General features: G+C 40.2%; 2 protein-coding genes and 2 non-coding genes across 5 annotated transcripts in view; 1 reads left to right on the forward strand and 3 right to left on the reverse strand.

Annotated features, from left to right (window-relative positions):
• Window positions 1-20,629, reverse strand: part of arhgef10 (Rho guanine nucleotide exchange factor (GEF) 10) — a 56,485-nt gene extending 35,856 nt beyond the window's left edge. Inside the window, exons 1-14 of one of the 2 annotated variants that reach the window (XM_042388333.1) lie at window positions 20,457-20,629; window positions 12,586-12,695; window positions 7,808-8,209; window positions 6,314-6,658; window positions 5,082-5,118; window positions 4,661-4,749; window positions 4,275-4,331; window positions 3,469-3,656; window positions 2,341-2,457; window positions 1,519-1,630; window positions 1,263-1,375; window positions 1,065-1,142; window positions 805-984; window positions 63-179 (exon numbers count right to left, since the gene is read on the reverse strand). In XM_042388333.1, the coding sequence (XP_042244267.1) occupies window positions 63-179; window positions 805-984; window positions 1,065-1,142; window positions 1,263-1,375; window positions 1,519-1,630; window positions 2,341-2,457; window positions 3,469-3,656; window positions 4,275-4,331; window positions 4,661-4,749; window positions 5,082-5,118; window positions 6,314-6,658; window positions 7,808-8,209; window positions 12,586-12,622 (1,872 nt within the window). In that variant the 5' untranslated portion in view covers window positions 12,623-12,695; window positions 20,457-20,629. The remainder of the gene's footprint in view (window positions 1-62; window positions 180-804; window positions 985-1,064; window positions 1,143-1,262; window positions 1,376-1,518; window positions 1,631-2,340; window positions 2,458-3,468; window positions 3,657-4,274; window positions 4,332-4,660; window positions 4,750-5,081; window positions 5,119-6,313; window positions 6,659-7,807; window positions 8,210-12,585; window positions 12,696-20,456) is intronic. The other variant, XM_042388334.1, reaches the window with a different exon arrangement.
• Window positions 10,389-10,461, forward strand: trnaf-gaa. Its single transcript has one exon. It is a non-coding gene; the product is annotated as a tRNA-Phe (tRNA).
• trnai-aau lies at window positions 12,334-12,407 on the reverse strand. Its single transcript has one exon. It is a non-coding gene; the product is annotated as a tRNA-Ile (tRNA).
• A 783-nt stretch (window positions 20,630-21,412) lies between the features above and the next one.
• Window positions 21,413-25,723, reverse strand: cln8 (CLN8 transmembrane ER and ERGIC protein). Its single transcript, XM_042388238.1, has 3 exons — window positions 25,618-25,723; window positions 24,501-25,151; window positions 21,413-23,907 (listed from the first exon to the last, which is right to left on the reverse strand). The coding sequence occupies exons 2-3, from the start codon at window positions 25,056-25,058 to the stop codon at window positions 23,581-23,583; spliced, it is 885 nt and encodes a 294-aa protein (XP_042244172.1). The 5' UTR covers window positions 25,059-25,151; window positions 25,618-25,723; the 3' UTR covers window positions 21,413-23,580.
• Window positions 25,724-26,375: the final 652 nt, after the last annotated feature.

Consider the following 26,375-nt stretch of genomic DNA (forward strand, 5'->3'; position numbering starts at 1 on the left):
GACATTGCACTGTATTTCCAAAGTCAGTTTAACATTTTGCATTTGTACATTCTCTCTCTAACCTTCAGGAACTCCAGGAAGCCGGGTTTAGATGTGCAGGTCTTCCTCACCACTGCCATTGCTGTGCTAAAGTTGTTCACATACTCACTGTAGGCATCCAGCACCATGGATTTTGAAAACTGTTGAGAAACACAGATGTATAAACACAATGCCCACATGCAGTAACATAAACTACATGCACATGTGGAAAAAATACAAGGTTTAGTAAATCAGATTATTATGGAACCATTTTAAGGTGAAGGGACTTTCCTGATCCCCAAATAAACTGTTTTTAAGTACTGTTGTTTTATGATGAGATGAGAATTGTGAGGTCAGGGAGGGCAGTGAGCAGATTTTATGTGGGTGTGACATGGGTCTCCTTGTTTCTCTGATATCATGCCAGAGGTTGCCACTTTGATTTTCTCACAAAAACAAGGAAGTGTTTAGTAGTGAGCAGGACTGTGGGAGAATTAGTCTTTTGTTTTGAAGATCCTTGTGTATGAGTTGCTAGTCAGCCAAAGACAAGAGGAGGGTGGAGTGCATACTATAGAGAGAGCAGAGCACGTGTCTTTGACAATAAGTAATAAGGTAGGAATGGGTGAAGTCTGGCTGTGCTGCATACAATCATCATAAATACCATAAATGATAAACAGATTCAAATAACAGGTGGATTCAGGGATACTTTTGTCTGAGGTACCACATATTTATCTTTAACATATTGGTACAGTTCTTGAAAAAGGTTTTCAAATTACAGGCCCAGCTCACCGATGCCACAAAGACGTCACCAATCATCTCCAGGCTGTCCCACTCGGCCACACGGCTCGCCAGAGCGATCTGGAACAGGAAGTGGCACTGCAGGATCTCACGCACTCGGTAGAAGGTCATCTTCAGTTTCCTGTCACTCAGTAGCCTTGGCTCAATCTGGGATAGGGGCTTCTCATATTGCTGATAAAGCAGACAATGTGAACTGCAATAACAAACACTTCAAAGTGGATTTGGTAATTACTGCAGCTGTACTTGCATACCTCTAATATCCTCTTTAGCGCCTCGAGATAGTTCTTCTCACTCTCCAGTATAGACCCCAATATACATCTTCTCACCAGCTGTAGAGCAAAAATGTTAATGCAGTTGACTCCAGACCAATTGTTTGTTTTCTTTATGAGCAAATTGATAAAGTTAAGAGTCAAAGAATCGAAATAAAAGTTGAAGAGTATATTCATTACTTGTTGCTGTGAAAGGCCCTCTGGGACTGGACCCAGGACTGGCTCAACATTGAAACAGTCCACCTCAATGAAGAGTTCAGACTCTTCATCCTCAAAGCAGGCTGACTTCCTCTCTAAATCATAAAGATGTAAGACAAAGTAAGGTATTTAAAAAGGATTGTATTTGAAGAAATACACAGAAAAAAATGCTGTATTTAACAGAAGAGTTCAGAAGACAATGTGTATAGCTACAGGGTCCTTTGAAGGATTTACATACCATGACAGAATGACTTGGTTTTGATGAAAGAGCGTCCCTTCTTCACTGCAGCTTTGGTTTTCTCAAGGCCATCTTTGGTCCCTTCCTTAGCTGCTTTCACCAGCTTTTGCATCTTTGAAGAGACAAAATACACTATAATCCATATTACAAAAGTAGCATTAACTGCTATCTTTTCTCTCCACTTGAGAATTTCCCTCCAAGGTGAAGTTTAGTATACTTAGTCTAAGCCTATGACTAAAATGCTACTGAACTGAGCTACGCAGGACAAGAGCAGTGTTAGAGTAGGGATGAAGACAAATGGCAGATCATGTAAGAGCAGAGCTGAGCAGAGAATGAGATAGTAACTGGGACATCAGCTAAATGTGCTTCCACTATACTTCCAATTTTTTTCTGTTGATATAATTTTAACAGGTGTCTCTGCACTGTATAGATGGTGTTATATTCTTTGTACAAACATAGAATGCTATTGTTTTCAGCTACTTTCGAAACATCTTAAATCAATGGCTATTATCCATCTAATAAGAGCTGTATTGCTGGTGTCTCAGTTACAGTAACTGTAGAATAAACAAATGTTACTTAGGAATATGTCCTAATCTTTACAACCTCCAATGCATGAACATATAATGAGACAGGTCAGTGCAACAGACAAGGAGACAAATGAATTGTATGCAAACCCATCACCAGTACCACCACCACAAGTCATTCACATCATAGCAGGATGAGGGTACTGAGTCAGTAAGAGACACCCAGAGTGAAGTTAGCTAGACTGAGGGTAAAGGGTTGGGACTACTTTGTCTAGCACAGGCAGGTGAGGTAGTTTACCTTCTGCTCGTGTTTCTGTTTTAGCTGCTGCAGCTCTACCGTTCCCACTGTATTTGCCATTAGATCTTTCATCTTTTTCTCATAGTGTTCTTTCAAGCGAGTCAGATCTTGAGAGAGCTAAACAAAAGCAAAGCAAGCATTATTGGTTATGGTTTTGGAGTGAGAGTTTGGAGTGACAGCCACAGCAAACCTACTTCAAATTAATATGTGTTTTGCTGGTTTACTGACTCTATCTTTCCGGATATTTGTTTTGCTTAAAAGTTTAAACTGGGAATCAGGGCAAGAAATTAACTATTTCATAGCACAATGCCTTGTTCCCTTGATCTGATGTTCATGGGCATATTTTTTTGTTTTTGGTGGCCAATGAAGAGTGGAACCATACACTTGCACCACAATTGGAAAATTAATACTTAAATTGTATCACTAAGATGATAGATGATTAAATTGAAATATCATCACGGTGCCAGTTTCTCAATATTGTCTGTTTTTGTTTTATTCACTGCAGAAGTGTGTTTGAAGAAAATTTGACAATAGTTGCATCCATATTTGTCTCACCTGTACGCATTACATGTTAATAGTACAAACGCAGTGATAAATTTTAAAAAATAACTATTGGAATACTGTTCCTCAAATACTGAAGCAATGACCATTTCATTGGCAATAATTACTTTCTGACCTTTGTATACAGCAAAATAAAGTGAAGCTGAATTCTCAAAACCACAAACCAAACCATTACATACAGAGCAGGACCTCCCTCTCAGGTCTGTAGAAGGAAATAGACAGCTGATTTCAAATCAAACATACAAATGGACTGTGTATCATTGAAATCTTGATCCATCAATATTTTTTCCAGAAGTTAAGAATTAGTGCAGTAAAAGGAATTCTTCTAACCAACAATACAATTTTATATAAACAATGATATAATCTCCGGTGTCATGAGCTTCAAAAAGGGTTTGTGGAAATCCTGGCAGAAAATACAACTTCCACCTTCCAAAACCTCTAAAATAAAACAACAAACATGAATTCCTGTTTCATCCACTACTACCATGATAGTGGTAAAGCATAGTAAAGAAGTTGGTTGCTGGCCGTAATGCTGACAGAGGGATGAGAATTAATTGTAATACACACATGGGTCTTCCTCTGGGGCGGCTTCCCTCTCATGAAGGCGTGGGGCAGGCCATTCTCAGGGCGACCTTCCCCGTCGCTGGCCTCATCGTAGCTTTCAAACTCGCTGGAGCTCCAGCCATTGTCGAGGGAACTGTTGCAGCCACCCTCCTCGCCAAGCTCCACATCATCATAGATCATCTCATCTGGCTCTGTATGAATAGACAGGACAGACATAGAAGTGTAAATAAAATAGTTTGACTATACCCTTATATAAATAATGGAGCAAACTAAACACTGTATAGGGTTATTCCATTAAAAAAATTGCAGAATATACCTTAACTTGTATAATGGATATGCAGATAAACACAATAACATTAAAGAGTAACCCAATACAATAACCCTGAAATAAATGATCAGTTGATTTTTGATGCCATAACTTGTGGTGTTGTTGTATAAGACAGCATTATATCATAAAGTGTGCCTTTTATCTTGTTAACAACAACAAAAATCTAACTTTTTTTCCCCAAGCTTCACCAAGGGTAGTAGTATTTGGATGGCTATTACATTGGATTGCAAAATAAAAGACATCCAGTAAACCGGTAAAACAAGGCAAACACTGTAAATCTAGACACATAACGATTAATGACACTTTTTCATGCAACAATCTTAACAATACAATTCAGCATTCCAGCTTTTGAAAAAACGAAAACAGAACAAAACAGGAAACAAGAAATAAAAGTGAGCGGAGCAGACAGGCTTTAGGCTACTGACAGGAACTAAAATACTGAATCTATGACATGAAGGAATGAAAAAGAAAGTTTACTCACCTGTGTTGGAGTCAGAGTTCTCTCTGGGCACGTCATCGTAAATCACCTCGTCTGGATCTGAACCACAAAAGGAACATTTACAACAGCTAATGCAAAAATTCTTACTTCATACAGACAAGTTGTTCACACAACAAACAGGATGCAATGTAAGAGAGATCTAAAAGAGAGGCTGCACACAAGGGTCTGCTTCCTCAAAAGAATAGGGAAGGAAATGTCTGGGAATTCAGTTATGTAAAGAAAAAAAAAAGACAAACCAGATAATAGTACCCTGAAGGCAGGCACTGTGTGTGTTGAGTACAGTGAGTTGAAACAATGATAGTGATCTTTCCATGGAAATTACATGTGTCTCTATTAGATGAGCATTTGTTGTGAATTTCACTCCTTACTTTCCATCCATGCAGTGTTTGCAGGATCAGAGGCCCATTTAGCCAAAGCATCCTCTTCTCTAATAGGTGGATACTCTTCACTGAAAACACTTCAACAATAAAAACAAAAACAAACAAAAAACCCATGTAAATAAACAACATTGTAACTTTAAACATATTTGACTGTCAGTATAATTTAAGAAAAACATTCAAATTAATTATACGTTTTGTGTATATCTTAATACAGTGATATTGATCGAAGTATTATCACAGATGTGAGGATAGTAATCTCTCATAATATATTGATGAGGATCAGATAAAGAATTTTATTATGTCCTGTAACTGGTGTGGGGGTAAGTGGGGAGTGAGAGTTATGCTTCCTTAAGATACTATAATAAATGTACTAAATAGGGATGCTCTAGCTATGTAGTATGTCACACACCTGTCAACAGAAGTGCTGCCAGTCCCAACCACTGTGACTGAGGAGAGAAGGAGAGAGAAAACATTACACAATGAAAACCTCTAACACATGGTTTCTAAACATTTGCTTGTCTGTGATCTCATTTTTAAGTCCCAAAATTCTCATGACCCATGAGTTAATATGGTTCATGAGCTGTGAATTTGAGTATGGCATACTATTAAAGACTATTTCTAACAGCATGGAGGATGTTCAAGATTGGTAGATGATATACTTAAAAACACTGATATATTTTAACTGAAAAAGAAACAAAAATCAATACATCAGTCTTAGAAATATGCAGGCAGCATGTCAAGCAACTCCTCAAGACCTCCCAGTCTTAAGATTGAGACTGCTGTAATTTCTTAATACGCCACCAGATGTCACTGATGACTCCATGTCCCCTACAGTATGATTAAGTTGAATGTCACTTGACACATGTAGCTATTTTAAAATTCTATGATAAGATAAATCTTGTGTTTTCCTTGGCAAATGTCTAGGCAAAAGTGAATGCTGCAGTAAAATGTCCTTGCTAAGCATACCATGGCTAATGACACTCAAAATGAAAACACTGCAAAAGGATAAATAATTTTCTACATCATCACACATATGACTTTCCAAACCCTTTTACTTAAACATCTGGGTATTTCAGCCTGGTGCAACCTTGGTTAGATAATTACAGTGTAATCAGACTCCTCAGCGTGCCAGGCCACAGGCTGGGGCTGAGCTACTGCAAGATTTTAGGGAAACCGGAAAATCCTCACAGCCAACACAGATCTTTGGGGAGGACTAAATTTAGTCCTTACTTCCTCGTGGCAAGGCTTTAGGAAAAACAAGAGAAAGAAGAAAGGAGACAGGATAGACGAGCTGAGACAGCATTCATGTGTCACAGCACTGTATTTCTAGGCTTGTGTGTTGGGAGAGGAGACGGAGAATTTCACTTGAAGTTTAGAATAAACAGAAGCTTGACAGTAGAGAGATGACAGGAAATGAGGGGAGATAGAGGTGGGGAATGACGTGCAACAAAGGTCTGTGTCTGGACACAAGCTGGGGACTTTGCAATTCATGGTCAGCACCTTAAACCCTTAGGCCACCAGGGCAACCCAGATATCCACAGAATTTTATGTTGGTTTGGGTATTAATTTAATTATCGATCTAGATAATAATTTAGAAAAGCATTTCTCTAGGATTTCCCCCTGCTGCAGGCTCTATTTTACCGTCCTCATCCACGGATAGGTGTCGAATGATGACGGGTGTGGTGTAAGTTGGTGTGATCAGCGGTACACCAGAGGGGGTTGCATAGCCACAGGGCACCGGCACTGAGTAGCCTGCGGTGATGCCGCCAGGGCTGTTGTGGAAATCTTGGGCCTCTCCCTCTCGCTCCTTGGGCTCCCCTGGGGAGGAAGCGGAAGAGGAGGGTCCATGCTGCTGCTCAAGTTGCTGCAGCTGGAAGGGAGTGATGTCAATCACAGAGTAGGGGTTGACCTTTCCCTGGGGGGAGGTCCTGGGGACAGCTTGTGGGGGGTGCAAGTCATTGCTGGACACCTCCTGGCCTTCACTCCCTGGTGAGAGCAAGCAGATAGAATTAACTTATACAGTTACAGATATGGTCAGAGTTAAAGACCTGAGCAAACATGCTTTATGCAGATTACAAAAGATGAATCCCTGTGACTGAGTCTTACAATTTTATCATCATCCTTCCTTCTCTGACTCTATGGACTTCTATTAACGCAAAATTGTATGCTATCTAACGTGTCAATAAAACAATCACTTATGATGTATTTTGTCAACATGTTATTATCATATCATTTTCAAATTTAGATTAGACAGCATGGTTGCCAGCGGAGCACATTTCTACTACTGTCACTTCCATGTACTTAAGTCGAACAAACAATGTCTGGGCAATGTCATCTGCCAGCTGTTTGCTGACAAAACTGCAAGCTGATAGTTATGTCAGTTTTCATTAGTACACTTTATTTGTTGTGATTCCTAAGAGAGTTGTTAATTTATTTCCTTATTTTCCTTAATTATATACTGATAATGTTTTCCTGAGTGGAGAAACTTTTCCAGCGTGGGGTTATTCTGGATGAGCCTCATTTCTTTAAAGGAGCTTTGGTTAAGACTACAAAGTTAGGTTAAGTAAGATTATACATGTAGTGGTAATTAGTGAATTTGAGAAGCTAGAATTAGGGAACATGTAATGAATGTAGCTAATGAGGGATCCTCATGATGAAATATAAGACATATTATGTGCATGCTTTAAAAGGGCCAAAGCTGAAGTATCAATGCAGTGTGGACATCCCTTCACCAGAGTACTACAGAATGAGTGACTGAGAGAGAATAAGCAGAGCCTAGCCTGCTGCCTGTTGCTGCTGTCACGACTGTCAGTGATAAAAACCAGACAACCTCCAGCACCAGGCAGCCTGACATACAAGGTGCCATGAGAGAGACAGACTGCCCCACTTTACTGCCTCACTTTAGCCTGAGTTGAAGCAGCTGGGTTTGAGCCAGACAATCTACACAAAAGGAGAATGTGGAGAATTTTTGATCACTGCCAGAAAATATCTGACATATTCAAAGGATTATTTACGGTCAATCAATATCCATGCATGACCTTAGTGCAGAGGAGCTTGTGCCCTACGGAAAGGGAAAAATTGGCTCTCACTCCCGTTGAGCCGACAATTAAGCGTCAACACTTTTAGGCTGCAAACCTGTTCTTCCAGGATCTGTCTCCGCATCATCATCAAGAGGAGGGGGTGGAGGTGGAGGTAAATCTGTCTCCTTGTCATCAGTCCCCTCAGCAGCAGATGTCTCCTCTCCTTCTGTTGTTGCTTCACCTGCTGTGGAGGATCTGCTCGTGGCAACTGTTGTGTCTGCTGATGATGGAGCTGTGTCGGATGTGGTGGAAGGTGCTGGGGGGTCTGGGCTGGGGAGATGACCCTCGGGGTGACTGGACACAGTGTTGTTCTGGCTCTGATCCTTGCTGCTAGGGGCTGGAGGAACTGGAGGTGCAGGGGGTGGGCGGTCAGCCTCGGGGATGTCATCACCACTCTCATCAAAGTCGAAGGCTTCCCCCTCATCTTCATCTGCAAAGGCGACGTTGTCTGCCAACACTGGAAACAGAGATATTAGATATTAGGGCTGCAAGTAACAATTATTTTCATTATCGATTCATCTGACAATTAATTTCTCAATGAATTTATTCTATCTATTATTCACCAGGTCTATAAAACATCAGAAAACAGTGGAAAATGTCCATCACAATATTCTAGAGCAGAAGGTGGCATCATTAAATATCTTGTTTTGTCCATTAAACAGTCCGAGTACCGACATATTAAATTTACAATGATGTAAGCAGGAGAGGGAGCAAATTCTCTCATTTAAGAACCTGAAACCATCAAATCCTTGAAATTTTTGCTTAAAAAAACTACTTTAACAATTAACTGATCAAAATAGTTGCCCATTAGTTTTCTGTCAACCAACTGATCAATTAATCCAGTAATTGTTGGAGCTCTATTAAATATTATCCCAAGAATATCAGATTTACGGAAGAATTCCAGAAAAGTTACAATATCAAGATATACATTGCTATCATAGAAACAACATTTAGGTCATACCAGAGAAGATTGTATTCATATCACCTACCCCTCGTAGATAAAATGAAAAAAAAACAAACACCATTTCAATTGCTGGAATAATGGTAAATAGTGGGATTACAGCAGAACCAAATGTAGCACTGGCCTTGTGTCAAATGCCAATTACTTTTTCAATGGGCAGATGAATCCAGGAGGATTATTTGTGACATTGGGGTGCTAACTAAAAGACGATTACAACTGAATCTCTCAGTTATATTGCGTCTTTGGGTTCCTGTTGATCACTACGTGCCATCAAACAGGTTGTTGTTTAGCTACACAAAGCAGTAATGTCTAAACTTCTGAACCACTGCAATGGCAAAGTGTTAGGTGTTATGATAAAGAAGAAGTCACCTGTTGAAGACCGAACAGATCAGCAAAAAGTAATAAAATTAAGTTAAATTAAAAGTTAATTAAAAGTTTCAGAGATGACAGGCAGGATAAGTCTGGCTTTTCCTTCGAGGCCAAAAAGAGACTTGTTGCTGCCACCATTATGTCTGTGCGGGGCTATGGCGATGTTATATACATGCATGCATCTTCGCAATGCCTACACACGCTAAATAAATAAATAAAAAAAATCATGATTTCACACTGTATTCCATCGAGGCTTTAGCAAAACACAAGTTAAATTTAGGTAAGATTTAACACAATAATCATATTATTTCACTCAAAGCCATTTACAGTTGCACTGTGGGTGGCACTAGTAGTCCTTGGGCTGTTATAAGTTAAAGCACTGAGCCACATACAGACTTATAATTAAGGGTGGGGTCTACTACAGCAGTATGTTTTCTCACAGACATTTTTACATTAAGGTTTTACACCAAAACAGCACATCATCTGCTCTACTTTATGGCAAAAAACAAACTGGGGCAAAGCTACAAGATATATAGTTAACGTTCAAAGGCGTCACGTTCACATCAGAGCACACACTTGGCAGCAGACAGGAAGGGAACAACAAATGTCTTTCCAGTTTCCACACTGCAATTAGGCCAGCAGGAAAGAGAGCTGTTACTCCCTCCAGTGAGTAGTACAGCCTGAGTTTATGCATTATTTCTGATCACTGTGGGGCTCAGTCAGCGAAGCTCAAAACAGAGCAAGAGAGAGAAAAAGGATTAGGAATGCACAGGCTCAGCTTTCATCAGCAGTCATGTTTGGCCCAAAGACCTGAATGTTTAAAAACTGGTATGACAGTATTTTAAGTTTCATTCGGTTGTGTAGTGAAAGGAAAAAAAGAATTCAACCTGAATTCAATGCTGAGGAAAATATTAGGTAATCAAAAAAACAGCGTTCACAGATAATAAACTGGATGGATAAACTGGGCCAGAACCACAAAGGGTGAATGGAGGGAACTCTGACTCCAACGACTGAACCCTTCACCTCTCCTGCAGTGATGCTGATTTTCCTATAGAGAGCCAACATGTGGGAGGTCCCTCTAACTTCTGAGAATGATATCCTATCTTTGTCATAGCTTTGCTCGCGAGCATACCACAGATTCTTTGTGAACAATTTTGTCAGTAGTCACAGCTTCATTGTATTAGCTTACAGTCTAATGTCTTACTCTCATATCCTAGCTGTGACTCCTAAGGAAAACACAAAACTCCAAGATTGTGTGAGCCATTTCCACCACAAGTCCGTGACATGTACCTCTACAATGTCAGTTGCCGAAATAGCTCAGTTGGGAGAGCGTTAGACTGAAGATCTAAAGGTCCCTGGTTCGATCCCGGGTTTCGGCATTTTGACCTCTTCCCTCCCCCAGCTAGGTCTTTGTAACATTCCTCCACAACACTTTCCTTTAACACCGAGACTACACCTTTTCCTTCTGACACAAATGAATATCTGTAATGCTTTACTAGTCACTGTCTGACTCAGTCAGCTGAGACATTTATGTAGTCCTTTGAAGTCTAGGTGATAACGTTAGTCTGTACACACAATTACCACAAATTGAACCACGTTCAGTGTTGCAACATGCTGTGCCTCCATGCCTGAGCGGTCTACTGATAGTGACCAAGTAAATCTTAACTGAAACTGAAACTCCCCTCAGCAAACTGAACAACTTTGAAGTCCCTCACGGCAACGTACACAGCTCTAAATCACCAGTGCCATTCCCTCGGGCTTTGACAGGTGGTTGTTCCACCCTGTAGTCAGTGTGTTAAGGAACGTTCTGTGACTAATGTTGCAGGTCAACACTGTGACCCCATGTCCATCTGCACCGGTGACTAAAGGTGCATAAGAAAAGAGGTGCAAAGAGCAAACCTGGAAACAGAGATACTATCTGTCTTTCCCATCTGTGCAATAATAAATGGTGTGGGACACAGAGATAAGGCACAGCTAGCTAATATTCTGTGGTACTCCAGGACTGTGGGATGTATATTCATGTGTCAATAATTGCTCTAACGTGCCCTCTGATCCTCTCTCTCTGGCTTCAATGTGAAATACTTGGCTGTTCTGAAATAGAACAGGACTTGATTTAATTGGATTTGGCCAGATGATGAGTCCCAATTGGCCATTCAATAGTACATCTGCAACTATGTCTAGATGAGACCATTGATAGTTGGCTGTGTGGGTTTGCATGCCTGCAGCTTAATTATAGAGACTATGCTGCATGTTGTCCTGAACTTAACAGCACACACACACATACACACAAACCATTCATGTGAGAATCGTCTAACCCCTCTCAACTACATTTATACCCCAGCCCTTAACTCACATTACCAAAATATCTCCACTTTTTCTTAACTTATTATCCTCATAATGATGAAAAGTACAAGATCATGGAAAAATAAACATGCAAGTGTGTGCACACACATGCACACTGACACACATGACCTAGCTGAGGTACCCATTGTCAATTCATAATCACAATATGGATTCTGTTCTGTGGGCCTATCTCTACTCTGCTGCATAATGGTCTGCTCAAATGAGTCACCGGGTTACGATCCGCTCCAGCATCGCCCTGGCAACAAAGCAAGCGACTGGCCAGCTGGAGACGAAGCATTTCTCTGGCCTGTGTCTATCCCCGGAGGCTGTGTGTGCGTGTGCATGTGTGTGCGTGCTGCTGCAGCAGTATTCAGCCTAATACTGAGGCACATTGTCTGGTATTCACAGCAGCACAGCACATTTCACTCTCCTTACTCCCTCGCTCCTCTGCCCACACACTCCACGCAGTGGTGGAGGAGCAGAGGAGGAGCAGAGGAGGAGCAGAGGAGAGGAATCTGTGTTGTTTACTCATGCTGTCTAGCTTCACTAGCACTGCAGGAAGTGATCCAACCACAAGATGACCTACAGAAGCTACCAAGTGATATCTTATCTTTCTCTTGAAACAGACAATCAAAAGATATGTGACAAAGTTACACTGTCAACACAAAGCTGTCTGGAGTTACAGGGATGTCTTGAATCTTAACATGGAACTGTGTTGACCTTTAGAATATTAGAAATGAGCTAGATACTTTCCCTCCTTGTGTGCTAATCCATCCTTTCATTGCCATCACCTGTTGCTCAGGTGCCTCAGGTGTTATGACATGAAGTGAGATCAATAAATATCCTCTAATACCCTATATAAAGTGACCTTTAAGTTATTCTGTCTCTCAAATCTCCACTCAAAACTGTGGCCCGTACGGGGATCGAACCCGCGACCTTGGCGTTATTAGCACCACGCTCTAACCAACTGAGCTAACCGGCCATGTGGACACACATCCATATGCATGCATGTCCAACTGTTCTTCTGCAGCTGCTACTGTGAGCTGAGAAGTCTCAGATTTTTTGACTGTTTTCTCTCAGAAACATAACCCTAAAAAGAAAGTTGAAGTAGAGGCCAAAGTGCATAGCATGTGTGAAGGACAAAGATTTGTTGACTTTACTTTCAGGAGGCGGGGGAGGAAAGTCTTCCACGTCCATGCTTGGCGCTCTTCTCCTGCACAAGCTCTTCAGACGGCAGCATGCAGGGGATCAACTACGCCGACACACATTCCTAAAGGAAAAAACACATACATCATAATGTGGCAAAAAACGTGGGTGGATCCACACAGTATTTCCAAATTAATTCAACACTGAGGAATGTTTCCATACATAATGATGTAAGCACTGCTGACTTTGTGTATGTAAGCCAGTCTCCAAAAGTCCAGTTATACACCTGTTATTCCATATTACTCAATCACAGCAGCACTTCTCCAGCTGAGGAAAATGGCTATGTTGTGGTCACAGTCTGGAACCTTTTGTGTCAACCTCAGAATCTAAACCAAAGCTAATTCAGACAAATAAAGGCATGAATGAAAACAAAAGAAACTCTTGTAGTGCTCCTGAGGAGTATTGACTCTACCACATGTTGCAGTTTACACAACGTTCTCATATGCTAATTGTGGGCGTGTGTAATGTCATGGATATAAACAGGTTGACTCCGTGGAGTAGCCTTCTTGAAAAGAAGGGTGGCGGGGGGTTTCTTTGGCTAAATCAAAGTTATTCAAAGCAGGTTTGTGTTCAGATTACTTATGTTTATTGTGGTGATCTGGGTACTACGTAATAGATACAACGTGAATCAATAGTAAAAATGCACCCCTCCTTTAGTTTACTCAGCCGGCTTTATCAAATTAAGCAAATTTACTACAGGCATTAAAAAGTTGTGCACACTTTCTTCAAAGAGATCAAATACAATCAAATGTAGATTAGACAACAACACAGCTAAAAGGCACCACTACTTCTACCACTTAAAAGCATGTTTGTTCAGGGCCAGAAAAAAATTTGCAGAATCTGCAGCTTCATTATATAAAAGGTTACAGTGTGCCACAGGCTACAAAACATATTTAATATTAACAAACACCCAAGCATGTTATCATGTCTATAGGTTTATGTTTTACTGCCAGACTTGACTAAAATGAAATGAAAAACAATATAAACATTTAGGGTTCAAGGGTCACTGTGACATTTTAGTAGCAGCCACACATTTTGGCCCAGGGAAATGTCATTAGCATGCTGAGGCAGGAGAGACCTATGGACCTGCATGGGCATGAAAGACATTGCATTCCTCACCAGCACAGCCTTTGTTTGCTGATGTACAATTCGTATCCAGAGGTGACAGTTTCTGTCAAAAGGCCTCCTCTAAAAAAAAAGTTCTATTAGCAGACTTCTACAGCTTCCTAGTATCCTCAAGAGCAGATGACAGAGCCATGACATCATGGTGTAGCATAAAGCAGCCATTGTCGTGGTATGTATGCTCCATATTCTATTCATGAAATCACTATAGTTCAATACAAACCACAACAGAAGTTCACAACCATCCACTTCTGACTAAGACAAACCTACACCACAGTCTTGCAGCAACCAAGAACCAAAGGATAACTCATTCTGAGCCTCAAAGCTTGTTTTGTCTACAAATAATGTGAAATCCTCTGCTTCTTTGTCCTCCACCCTATTCACAGGGCACAAGGCCAGAACAGTGGATGTGAACACACTGAGCCAGTGTCTGCTGAATGCAGCGCTGCTGACAGATAATGCTAGCGCTAACAGAGGCAGGTAGAGTATGCATAGCCTGAGGAAAAATAGTCGGCACAATGGAGAGGAAACTAAAGAGGCGGACAGAAGCAGCTATGATGTTACACGGCCAAACTGACGATGAGGCCTTCTTTAGGTATTATACTGCGCAGTTTGACAAAAAGTGATGTATGAATACGAAACAGGTAGTTACAAGGCACACACAGCTGTAAAGTGACTGGCATACTGTGGCGTGAGAAGTAACAGCCCGGCTCTGACAAGATCTTTGAAGAGTGACTCATCTCTCCCTTCGAATGCAAGGTTCAAGGTCTAGGACAGAGGTAAAAGGAAGGAAGGGAAAAGACGCAAAATATTCAAGTGTGCTCTTTATGATGCAGCGGCAGAGAAGAGAGAAGTTACACTGTCTGCTTCTTTTCTTTGTCTTCTCATGAATTTGTAATACAAATTAAGCCAAAATGATGAACCTCATTGTCTTCAAGAACAGCAGGGTCAGTATTTGATCGCAATGTCACACGTTACAGCACTAAGTCAAGAAACGTAGATAGCCTTTCTCACTCCTGCTTTGAAACCAATCTGCAGATTCCTCAATAGCTATTCTCTCTTGTAATTACTCTGCTTTTCGTCTTTTTACTTGCTTCTTAGAAAAAAACTAAACACACCTTTCCACAAAATTACATCCTGCCTGGCCTGTGGTGTGGTTTGACTTCAAATGTGCTTTGCACCATTCAAGCACCTGGCTACCCCATGGAGATGACCAACTCAATAAAAGCACTCCCTACATATGTAGCATCTGTCAGCAACCTGTCTATACTGCAACACTGTAAATAGTAATACATTTACAATGTGCGACAAAAGCAGGCAGGTGAGTAGAGTGTGGTTTACAAACCAGCATAGAAAGGAAAGAAAATATTCCCCCTGATTTATTTATAATCACTCCACCCCACTAATCTGATCAGTGTTTAGACTAAATAAACAGGTACTGTCTAACACTCAAATGCGGGAGCAGTTGTTGAGGACAGAGCGGAAGACAACAGAAAGGTAAATTCAGCCTCGTAGTTGATGACAGACTCAACTGAGCATGTCATTACATGTTGGGGAAGGCTGAGCTGTGCTCCGCAGACAGGAAAACAGTCATCTGCTCTACTGGTATAATGCAAACAATTTGCTAACATGTGTATTCCTAATAACCTATGTTAAAGAGCAGGCAATGACAAGGATCAAAAAACATGTCAACAATAGGTATGGTACATATTCCATAGTGTAGAGGATGAATTCACACTTATGTTCACTCAAACAGATAATTCAACAATTGCCTTTGGGATGGCACTTTGAATGTAAAGTGCTTTTAAGGTTTTTGCACATTTCTCCATATCACTACTCTATATTACATCTTCAGGCTAACACATAATTCAAATTCCAAATCAAAGAAATCAAGGAACAATGAAACCTACATGCACAGCATATGATGACCAGAAAGAAAACCACCAACACCTAAATAATTACTTTTTCGTTTCTGGTCATTTAAAAAAGTAGATATACTTACTTTTCTCTGTGCTTTTAAGCACATATTTCATGTAATTTCCATACAGTTTCTAATCGAGATTTTAAAAAATCTGAGCTTTTGTAAATTTCCTTAGCACATACTGTAACTGCTGGCCTGTCACTTTAACCAATGAGAAGTCAGTCGAAAATTAGTTGTGTGTGTTGCTGAGAGCTATCCTACATCAAAATATCTGCATTGGTAAGGGGTTTTGATTCTTCTGTAGAGTTTTCTGGAGCGCACTTAATGACAAGTGGCATTCCACACATGGGCTGAAAGTCATAAACAAAAGCCTGGAGGAGAGGGTGGTATGAAGAGAGAGACTTGTAGTCTGCTGTGAGTATCTGTCTTTGGCTTCACAGCTCTTTGGCTGGCTGTTTAGTGTGTCCCAATCTTTTCCTTCTGCCAGGATTACAGTAATCAGACCTCAACCGAAACAGCAGATCCCAGGCCTACAAAGAGTGGATGGACAGGCTTAACAAAGTAATGTATTTGTGGGAAGGTTCAGGAGAGGACAGGACAGTACCCTGCAGCATACTAAAAAGGAAAAAAAGGTAGCTTACTCTCGCCTCTTCACAATCAGCATTCAAAAGTTGAAAAATAAGTGTCAAATAAGTGAAGATTGTTTCACTATTGCGTCATTACATATTGTTTATTAGCCTTTATAGTTTGTTTCATTTGTTGGCACTGCTGACCCTCATCTTTGGCATTACTTACAACAAGAGCCTAAATGATCAATCAATCAACAAAAAAAGAATCGGCAACTGTTTTGATAATAAATTATTCATTAAAGTCACTTTTCAAGCAAAGATGCAAAACATTCTCCAATTCCAGCTTCTAAATTGCTGAAAATGATTAATCAAGAAAATAATCAACAGATTAATCAATAATGAAATCAATTATTAGTTGCAGCAATAACAACGCAATCAAACCAACTGAGCTAACCAGCCCAAATAACCCATGACTCTGACTGTTCTCCTTCCTTGGCCTGACCTGAACAGTAGTGGGAGAAAGTGGAGAGGGCTGTATGGTGACGACAGAGACACACAAAACAGGAATCAATTCATAAACTCAGACAGTACAGCTCCAACAAATACAAGCATCCATATTTGTTTTAAAAATCCAGCAACGCTTTGACAATTAAGTTGAAGCGGAGCTGGTGGAATTATGGAGGGAGAATCAATGTTTGTTGGGCATTTCAAACAGAGATTATCACACTCTCAGATGGTTTACTGTGGAATAGCCAAGTTGTGTATTGTGAACAACATGCCAACTATGTGGTATTTATCCACTGGTCCATTATGCCAGGTAGTGCAGCCTGAGCAGCAACAACGACAGCCTTTAGTTCAACCTGTTCTCAACTCAAAAGCTCTGAGGCACATAAAGGGATCAACCATAAAGTATCACAGTATCTGGGCCAACCAGCTTTGACATCATACCACCCATCACCACCCACCCTGACCTCAAAAGGGGAGGGGAAGCTTGTGGAGTTCAGCAGAGCAAAAACAGACGTAGGCTAGCTCACTTTAAAAAGTGAATCCTGACTCTTGATAAGTGGAAACTGCAGATTAGATCAGCAAAGGACAAATTGGGCAAATATTCTTATATTCTTAGACATAAATATCATAATGAATTACAGCTAAGCAATTCTCCTCATAATTACATCTCTTTTTGTTCTTGTAGCAGCAAAAGTCTTCTCATCCATGGTAGAGTTTATGCCTCCACCAATCCCCCACTCAGAGTAATATCAAATGTTGTAATATAACATGCTGAACAATCTATCAACATAGTCTGAAGACCAAAAGATTAGCGTGGTATTTCACATCAGCTACTAGTTATAATTATAAGCTTAACAGGTGTGGATATTAGGGAATACACTTCAATAGTGCCTGTGGGGCTGCAGTATTTTTATTTGATGCCAGAGGTGTGATCTATTGGACCTATGAGGGGATTGCATGACTGGATTTAGCCACAAGCTCTGAAGCCATGTTTCTAAAGTGAATGTGGTCAAAGCTAAACTACCTCAATGATTCAGAACTGCATGGCATTATCCACCACATAACAATGTGTGATGTAACCATTATGATGCATCAGTTAGGCATGATACATTACACAGAAGCTTTGCCCACCACAAAGAGTAACATTATACTCCTAGTAACGTCCCTACTAGTTTATGTTTACTTCTTATATTGACCTTAACTTAGAGGCAATAAACAACAAAATTCTGATAGGGCTCTCCCGGCTTAGGAATCACTAACCAAAATGAAAAAATGTAATATTTTAAATGTGATGTCCATTTGAAAACAGAGGCAGCCGCAGTCTTGGCTGTCACTCCTGACTGGTCCCCACCCACCCAGTGAGCCACACCAAAGCACTGTGAGAGCCCAACATGTCACCAGAAGAACACTATTTAGTGTGTGGTGAGCAGTGGATAAGCGGCTGCTTCAAAGAGCTTTTGTGGAGTGGTTGGGTGTAAGCTCTGAAGGCATTTTAATATGAATAGAGCAACTCAGTCAGATTACAACGAATGACCGCAGGAAGCTGCAATAATCTTGATCATCGGAGTAACTGGCCATTGCACTGACTTCAAAGAGTGGAGACGGTTTCTGAAGCCAAGATTGTCAGTGACCCTCTGCGGAGTTCTCATCTATAGTTCAATGCATACAGCATGGTGCTTACATTTGAATAGGGGGCTCAGTTGTGGCAAGGGACCTTTATCACATGCCATCACCCTCTCTCCCCCTCCCCACTAATTTCCTGTCTGTCTATACTTTCTACTGTCAAATAAGGGCAAAAATGCCATAAAAATAATCTTTGAAAGACTGCAATGTATCATTGTATCAAACCCCACTGACTTTGACAATGCACTAAATTTATCTGACACATGTTCCCAGATGCTAAACAAGTGCGTGGTATGCAAGCAATTTCACACATCCACCTGCACAAGAGATGCGGTCTTTCTTTCCCAGCTGCTGCTAAACTTTCTAAGTTGCTAATCCATGTCCTATCTCAGTTGATCCTCGGTGGGGTTGTGGGTGGACAGTGAGTTCATAACTGCCTTTCTAAAAATGAATGGTATGCTCCTCAGCTCAACCACTGTGTACTCTGGCACCCCAAGCTTAGTCATGGTAAACAGAAGGCATTTCCATGAGCCGCTATTGGCAAAGTAGAGTACGTGCCTCGTCACAATTACTTTAGCAATTAGCGATTTCTGGCCTCCACTAAACTACATCTGTGACAGGAGAAGATACTGCAGTTTGGTCATGTTTTCATGCTGATGATAAAAGGGTTTTTTAGATGCATCTACTCAACAGTCATGACAAACAGCATTAGCATTGATTGCCAGCATCCCTTTCTTCAGTATACCAATGACAGCTGTCGTTCATTGGCTTAAATTAGCTACAATAACAGTTTTGTCAAAGCGGTGTCTGAAAACATCTGCAGGGAAAGCAGCTGTGGCTTGATTAGAAGGACGTGTCACACAGAAGGGAACCTGTGTACTCACGTGAGTGCTAACAGAAGGAAACTACAGTGAATTTGAGCAAGGAAAAAATGATTTGTGCTCCCTGGACAGCCTTCACTAAGTGTTATTACAGTGAGGTGAGGAATTAAGCATCTGTATTCGCAGCCAGGCCACCCTGGCTATTTGCTAAACAAATTACCAGTGGAGACTTTTGTGTACATGCATGTGTGTGTGACCTCCTCAATGTTCCAACTCACACTTGTACTGGCCGAGTGAACTGGACACGCATGGCACCAGACAATACAGATGAAGATCAAAGTGGTCTTTGCATTTAAACCATATTTTAGAGGATTGGTTAAACTTTATAGATTCTTAGAAGCTCTTGCCTTTTGCTGTGCGGAAAGGGAACTACTAAGGAAACATTTTAATTAAATTATGGTTTTACTACCTGTTTAGACTGATCTTCCAGTTGACTGGAGCTAAGCAGCCCTTTCACTGAGGAATGCTATGCATGACTACTTGAATTTGTAGTTGGGCTGACTGCTCCAGCTCAGGAAGACTTCCACACTTATAAATGATTTTAGATGCATGGGAAGACCACATTGACTCTTATGTTTTCTTTTTATGTGTTGTATGAATTACGTTATGGTTATTATCAAGGTTGCAAACTTGGCATGCTGTTAATTCAGTGTTATTAAAGTAAAAGGCTATCTTGCACCTGCAACTGCATCCTTGAAGAGGGACAGAGAGGTCAGAAAGTATGAAGTTGTGCTCAACATTGACATATCCTTCAAAATTTTACAGGGTCAAAGCCAGTGGATACAGATTATTGTCCTGTCTCGTTAGTATGTCAAACAAAATGACGCAGAAAAAGTTGAACAGAGAAACTTCTGTTTTTATAACAGTTGATTTCGAGATTAGGATGCATTAATTAGCATACATGTGCAGAAAAAAGGAGTAAATGTCTAACTTAATATTTGAGGATGTTATACGTTAGCTAGTTGACTGTGTTGGCAACTTGGCAAAGTTAACTGAGGCGCCACGTTATAGCCATCACCCAATACACTGTTTTAAAAATAAAAACATACTTAAGCCACTATAACACAAAAAGAGAAATATATTACATGTTTCTTATCAAATAAAGTAGCCTAGCGTTACTGCTCACCTGAACTAACAGTTAGCAAACCAGTTAGGGATATTTAAAACTTTGTCAGAAACAATGAAAAAAGTCCTCAACTTACCATTTTACGACTTTTACCAAGTGAATTTCTTTACCCCTTCGCAGTAATACTGTTTAAGTGTTAAACGTCATGCATTTCTGACTTCAACACAACTTTAAATACATCAAAACACATCCAGTTTTCGTCTACTGTCCTTCTTTTAACTTCACTCTCTGCTATGCAAGCTGACTCCATCCCTGGAAAACCCTCTACCTCCTGTTAGCAACTGATTGGCCGGCGGGTGGACTCGGAGAAGCTCTGATTGGCTGCGAGAAACGTCAATCAAGTATCCAACGTCTTCTCCGGTAGGATCGGACAGAGCGGTTCCAATCTGCCCACGTGACGTGTGAGGTGGCTCCCCATCTCAACAGCTGTCCGGAGATGATGTTGGAGGAAAGTTTGTCTAACTGTACGGAGCATGTTGCTAGTAAATAAACTTCCAGTTTTGCTGTTTTGCACAGTACCCTGTGTATTATCCCTTATAATTTATTAATTTTTAATGGTAATATGCTCATAAACTGCACCAGTTTCTCTTTATTACACTTTATTGAAATAGTAACACATTCTAAACAAACGTTAAATCAAATTATTGATCGATGTACACATAGTGGCTTTGAAACTTTTGTTTCTTCAGGCTTGTGTTTGAGCAAAAAAAAAAAAATTGGGCATATTATAAGACAACTAGGAACTTGTAGTTTAAACTCCTTCAATCACAGTTAGACTGAATAGCATTTTTAAATTTAAGACCTTACATAACATCTCTGACATTCACACTTCAGCACATTTTGAAATGCTGTGTAAAATAAATCTGTAAGGAGGTGGTGTTAATCCTTTTGGAAAACTAAATCAATGTTTCGCCAAATGGGAAAAACTGAGTAAACATACTTAAGAAATAATTATTCCTATTCTGCCACCTACAGGCGGATGTTCTATTGCGCAGGCTTAAGATGAAGTATGAACAAAAACAAGGGACACAATATGTCAACAAACATTTTATTTTATGTCAAAGTCTCAAAGTCAAATAAACTCAAATGAACACATTTCCCAACAAAAACATGACGTTGAATATTTTGGCCTAAGACATAAAACTAAAAAGGGAAACCTCCACCCATCTCATAAAGTTACTTCAATGTGGTCATGACAAATGAAAGCTATAGGAAAATCTAACACAATCTGATATTAGTAATTTTTGTAATAAATGTTAAACTGTTACTAAAATAATGAAAATACTTCTAGTGTAAATACACTTAATGTACAATGCACCAGACAATGTGTGGTTTCATCTTAGTCGTCCCAAGACCTGTTTCATGAGGCAGGTTTAGAGTTATCTTGATTATGCTGCTGAGTCAAACTCGACAAAGTTCTTTATCAGTCCAGGTTTCAGATTCGAGGGGCATCTAGATTTTACTCAGCAAAGTTATACAGATAACTCAGGAAATCTGCTTCTTAGAATAAACAGTGAGTAATAAAATGGCCCTGCAAAGGCCTTTTTGAATATCTTCAACTGTTCATTAACCTTAGCAGTGAACTCATTTATTTACTACGCCAGATAACTTCCCTCAGCCCCAATTCCAGGAGTTGAAATGTATCCTACAGATGCAAAAGATTAATCTAGATTAATACTAATGTTTAAAATGGAAACATCTAAAATTGTAGAGTTTATAAACACAATTAGATGAGGGCTACAGTAGCAATGTTAATTCTGCAATGTTAAAACCCACACAGTGAGAAATGGGAGAAATTAAAAAGAATCTGAAAGTTTGCAGCTGAGTGACAATCAGATTCAGACAATGCTTCCAACATACTCATCCAAGCAAACAAAAACATCTTATGCTAGTTATATGACAATGAACAAATCCAACCCTCATTTCCAGAACAATGTGGTCAGTGTGTGAAAAAAACAAACTTAAGACATTTTGATCTGACATGAGTAGAAATAAACATCTACTAAACACTATTAAACACTTCTAATTTAAAGTAACTTGATTCATAATATCAAATAAATCATGATCGAAATGTTGCATGGTAATACTGTGTAACACTGCCACAGTTTCATCACATTGCATCTCCATTTTGGACAATAGAGCCTTTGTAAAGTTGACCAGTCCTCAGTGTTCTTCTGTTTAGAAATTTCTTTCATGAAAACAACCATGATAAACATTTCCCTCTGTGCTTAAAGAGGATTCATGGTCCAAAAAACTACCAGTGTGACTCATGAACTGACTTATCGAATTGTCCACTTAGCATTTAATAGCTACAACTACTAACCTGTAGAACCTCAGTCTTGACCCAATTTTCTAGCCTACGCTGCCCAATCATTGCTGATTAACTATGTTGCAACAATGGAGCTGTGCATGACCAAAGTCACATTCTCGATGTTGCTTCACTTCAGAGTTGTTCTATGATCACTGAAAACATAACCTCCTCTGTTTCACTCATATCGTATCCTCAAGCAAACAACATGTTACTACAAGGTTTCTTTTACCTGCAACATAAATAGAAACAATCTATCAATAGCAACAGATTAACAGAAGAAGCTGTGGGCAGACAATGCAATGCTTCTTTAATCGGGACAGGATGTAAATCTCTACATAAGGTAGGTGTATAGTGGCCTCACATTTTGTTGTGTTGCTTTCAACTTAAAATTCAAAATATTTATGTCCACAAGCTTATTTTTGCTAAAACAATGTTTTAATTTGTGTTTTTGCTTCTGAATGGTTCTTGCAAGAACTGCTCACATGTATTTTTCCTTATTGTGAATAAATAACCAATCGCAGCGTCCTCAAAATGATGCAAACAAGCAGCTTCCCATTCATACATAAACAACCACATCTACCTATTAAAAGCTACCCAGACGGAAAATTAATATTCTTTCCTCTGGACTGTCAAATACTTATCGGCATGATAACTGTCTGAAAGCCTGATGGAAGACAATGTAATCTCTTTTTGTCTAGGTCATACCAGACAACTTTTAAGAGCTTTTTAAATAAGTTAAGTCCCAATACCACAAGGACTTAGGGTCCAAATGTGTAAAAAAAAAAAAAAAAAAAAGTCTGAATCTGATAAAATAAATCTTAAAACACTCAAGGAAAACAAATAAAAAACATAGCATCATTCAGGCAGGGAATGATCTCCTTGGTATTCTTCAGTTAGCATGGGGTTTGACAGAAACCTCGGACTGGCCCTGTGTGGATCCATTGACGGGTGCCGGTTTGTTTCCAAAGTTCCAATCCACAGGGTTGAGCAGCTGCATGGTCTTTTTGTGCGTCCAGATGGGGTTGATGATAAATGTGAGCAGAGCCAGGCCGGAGAAGAAAAGCAGGATTTGGGGTAGGGCCACATGAGTAATGAGCTCTCTCCAGTGGGTCAAACTTACCCACCACATGTAGTAGGTGAGCACCATGCGACAGTGGAACATGTGGATCATCACCCACTGGTTGGTTCGCCAAAACAGGCTGCGGGCCCAGCCGGCCTATCAGGAAGGAAGAAAGATAGATTGAGACAATGACGACTGAGGTTTTTGAAAGCAATTTTTAAATAACGTTCAGTAAACAGCAATCATCTTTATTAGTGTGAAGATCTTAATGTGACATATAAGTGTTTTATAACATTACATAAAGCTATTATTTTAAACTATATCATCATTTAAGCAGTCAACATCTTTGCATTTTCTGTGCATTCAAATCCGTGGGTAGGAGGAACAAAGAAAGTTTAGGTTCTGGTTCAGTCTTTTTTTAATAGAACTTCCTCTTTCAAAGAATACCAAAGTGTAGCTGTTGGCAATCATAAGGTGCACAAGACCAAAGAGGAACTGAAACATGTTGACACTTTGAGAAATTTTCATGATAGATGACAAGAACCTGTAAACAAATAGATGATCAACCAGCAGCATCAGATGCTATTAGTAAAGCCCTGAGACTTTGGTAAACAAACAAAGATTTGGTGACTGCAGTTACTGCTCAAATGTGGTAAGGGTAGATTGAAAGAAACCATTTGTAAGATATGTATAGAAACATGTGGGGACAAGTCGTTTCACTCTAAACAATAGCACTATGAAGTCCCTACCTTCAGTAACATCCAGGATATACATGTGAATGGTGTGCTCATCTCCAGCAGCAGCGTAACCATTGGCAAGAAGTGGCCCAGGGAATCCCACACCACCGCCCCTGCGTATCCTGACAGGGCGAAGAAATGGTGCGTTGCCAGTGGGAGGTCAAATGACCAAAATACCACACTGGAGGCATGCAATGCTACATTCTCAAACAAAAAGAAACCCGTGGCTGTGAGGACATTGAACCATGACCAGTCCTCTTGTCCCCTCACTTTGTCTCTGGTTAATGCAGAGTCCTCAGTCAATGCCCTGAGACCAGCTACAGTACTCTGGATGCCGAATGCTGCCCGAGTTGCTGCAAGGTTCCAGAAAACCTTCTCTTTAGCTAGCAGGGACCTGTAGGTGCCGGACAGTGCCACAGACAGGAGGTGGGAGAGGAGAAATATTGCTGTATAGAAGGTAAAGCCGAGGCCAATAAGCTGGAGGCGATGATCCCATGAGAAGTATTCTGCACTGGGCTGGGATGGGGCACCAGCAGGAGGCAGATGGCTGGTCTGCTGCTCAGGATCCATGGTGTTTGAGGGAGGTTAGTGGAGCTCAAGCTGAGGGGAGTCTCAGCTGCAGGGGTGGCCCTGAGCAGCGCCAGGCACATGCCTGTGGGTCACCTGCAAAACAAATGAAAGCTGCTGAAGAGAAAAAACAAAACAAAAGTACTGACAAGCTCCACTGCACACCATCCCCGAACATATTACTCTGGCTATATTCACATGTACAGTTTACCCAAACTCCATTAATTTACAAGTATACCTCGTTAACATGTTTAACTTAAAATATACAGCCTATTGTTTTAAGTTGTGTCGCTTTAAGAGTATTTGTCAGCGTCTCGGGTTAATAGCGTTAAGACAACTTGTAACTCATGTTAAGTACAAAAAAAAGCTCGACACAGAACCAAAATATCGATTTAAGCCAAAACTTTTATTGTCAAGTCCTCCAAAAACGTGATGAGTCAGTGTGAAACTCAAGTTAGCTGTGTTGTAAAATTAGCACCAAAAAAACACTACGACGACGAAATGTGAGACCGACTAAAACTAACACAATGGTAAAAAGTCAAAAGCAGTAATTATAACTTACCACAAACTAGCTAACAGCCCTTTAGTACATACTGTCCAGTTTTAGGAACACTGTGCTGAGCTGTGAAGCTTCAACAGGAAAATTCACATCATACGACTTCAATTTGGTCATGTGACCCTAAAACAGGAAGTAACGCCCATTTTAAATTTCTGGATATTCCATTGGTCGGCGCCGCTCACATTTGTGTTAGCATCCCATCCTATTGGTTATTGTCAGATGTATGCAGACATATATGAAACACAACGTTACTAAATGTAATAAATGCTGCGTTGCCAAATATGTCTCAAACATATGATTAGATATAGCTACCACAATAGACATACACTGTAAAGACGTGTCAGTGGAGAATTTAAAAGTATTATGATTTAATATTAGTGATACAGTATATTTGATAACATGGAAAATTTCATTGATAACACGTTGTGCAAAAACTTTCATTAGATTAAAATTCCATGTATACCTGCTTATCCTGTGCAATGTCACAGGAGTAAGTGCAGCCCTACACAGCGTGACTCTTTGAACTTCTTCCCTTAGGAAAAAAAAGACTGAGGTCCATAAAAACCTCTGCCAGCAGACACAGGAACTGTTATCAAACTGGACTTTACATTTCACACACCTCTTTTAATCCCTGCACTGGCCACTTTCATATGGTTCATCAAACTGGACTTAAAATTGTACATTGCACTCAGCCTCCACTCTTAACATCATCATGTCACATTTAATTTTTGCACTTTTCACCATTTCTTGGTCCGTAGCGC

This window comes from Thunnus maccoyii, chromosome 16 (genome assembly GCF_910596095.1).
Source record: "Thunnus maccoyii chromosome 16, fThuMac1.1, whole genome shotgun sequence".
Classification (NCBI taxonomy): Eukaryota; Metazoa; Chordata; class Actinopteri; order Scombriformes; family Scombridae; genus Thunnus; species Thunnus maccoyii.

Coding starts and splice junctions, on each gene's coding strand:
- cln8 (XM_042388238.1), bottom strand. CDS start 25,058: ATGGATCCTGAGCAGCAGACCAGCCATCTGCCTCCTGCTGGTGCCCCA. Junction 23,908..24,500: donor TATCCTGGATGTTACTGAAG/GTAGGGACTTCA, acceptor CCTTCCTGATAG/GCCGGCTGGGCCCGCAGCCT.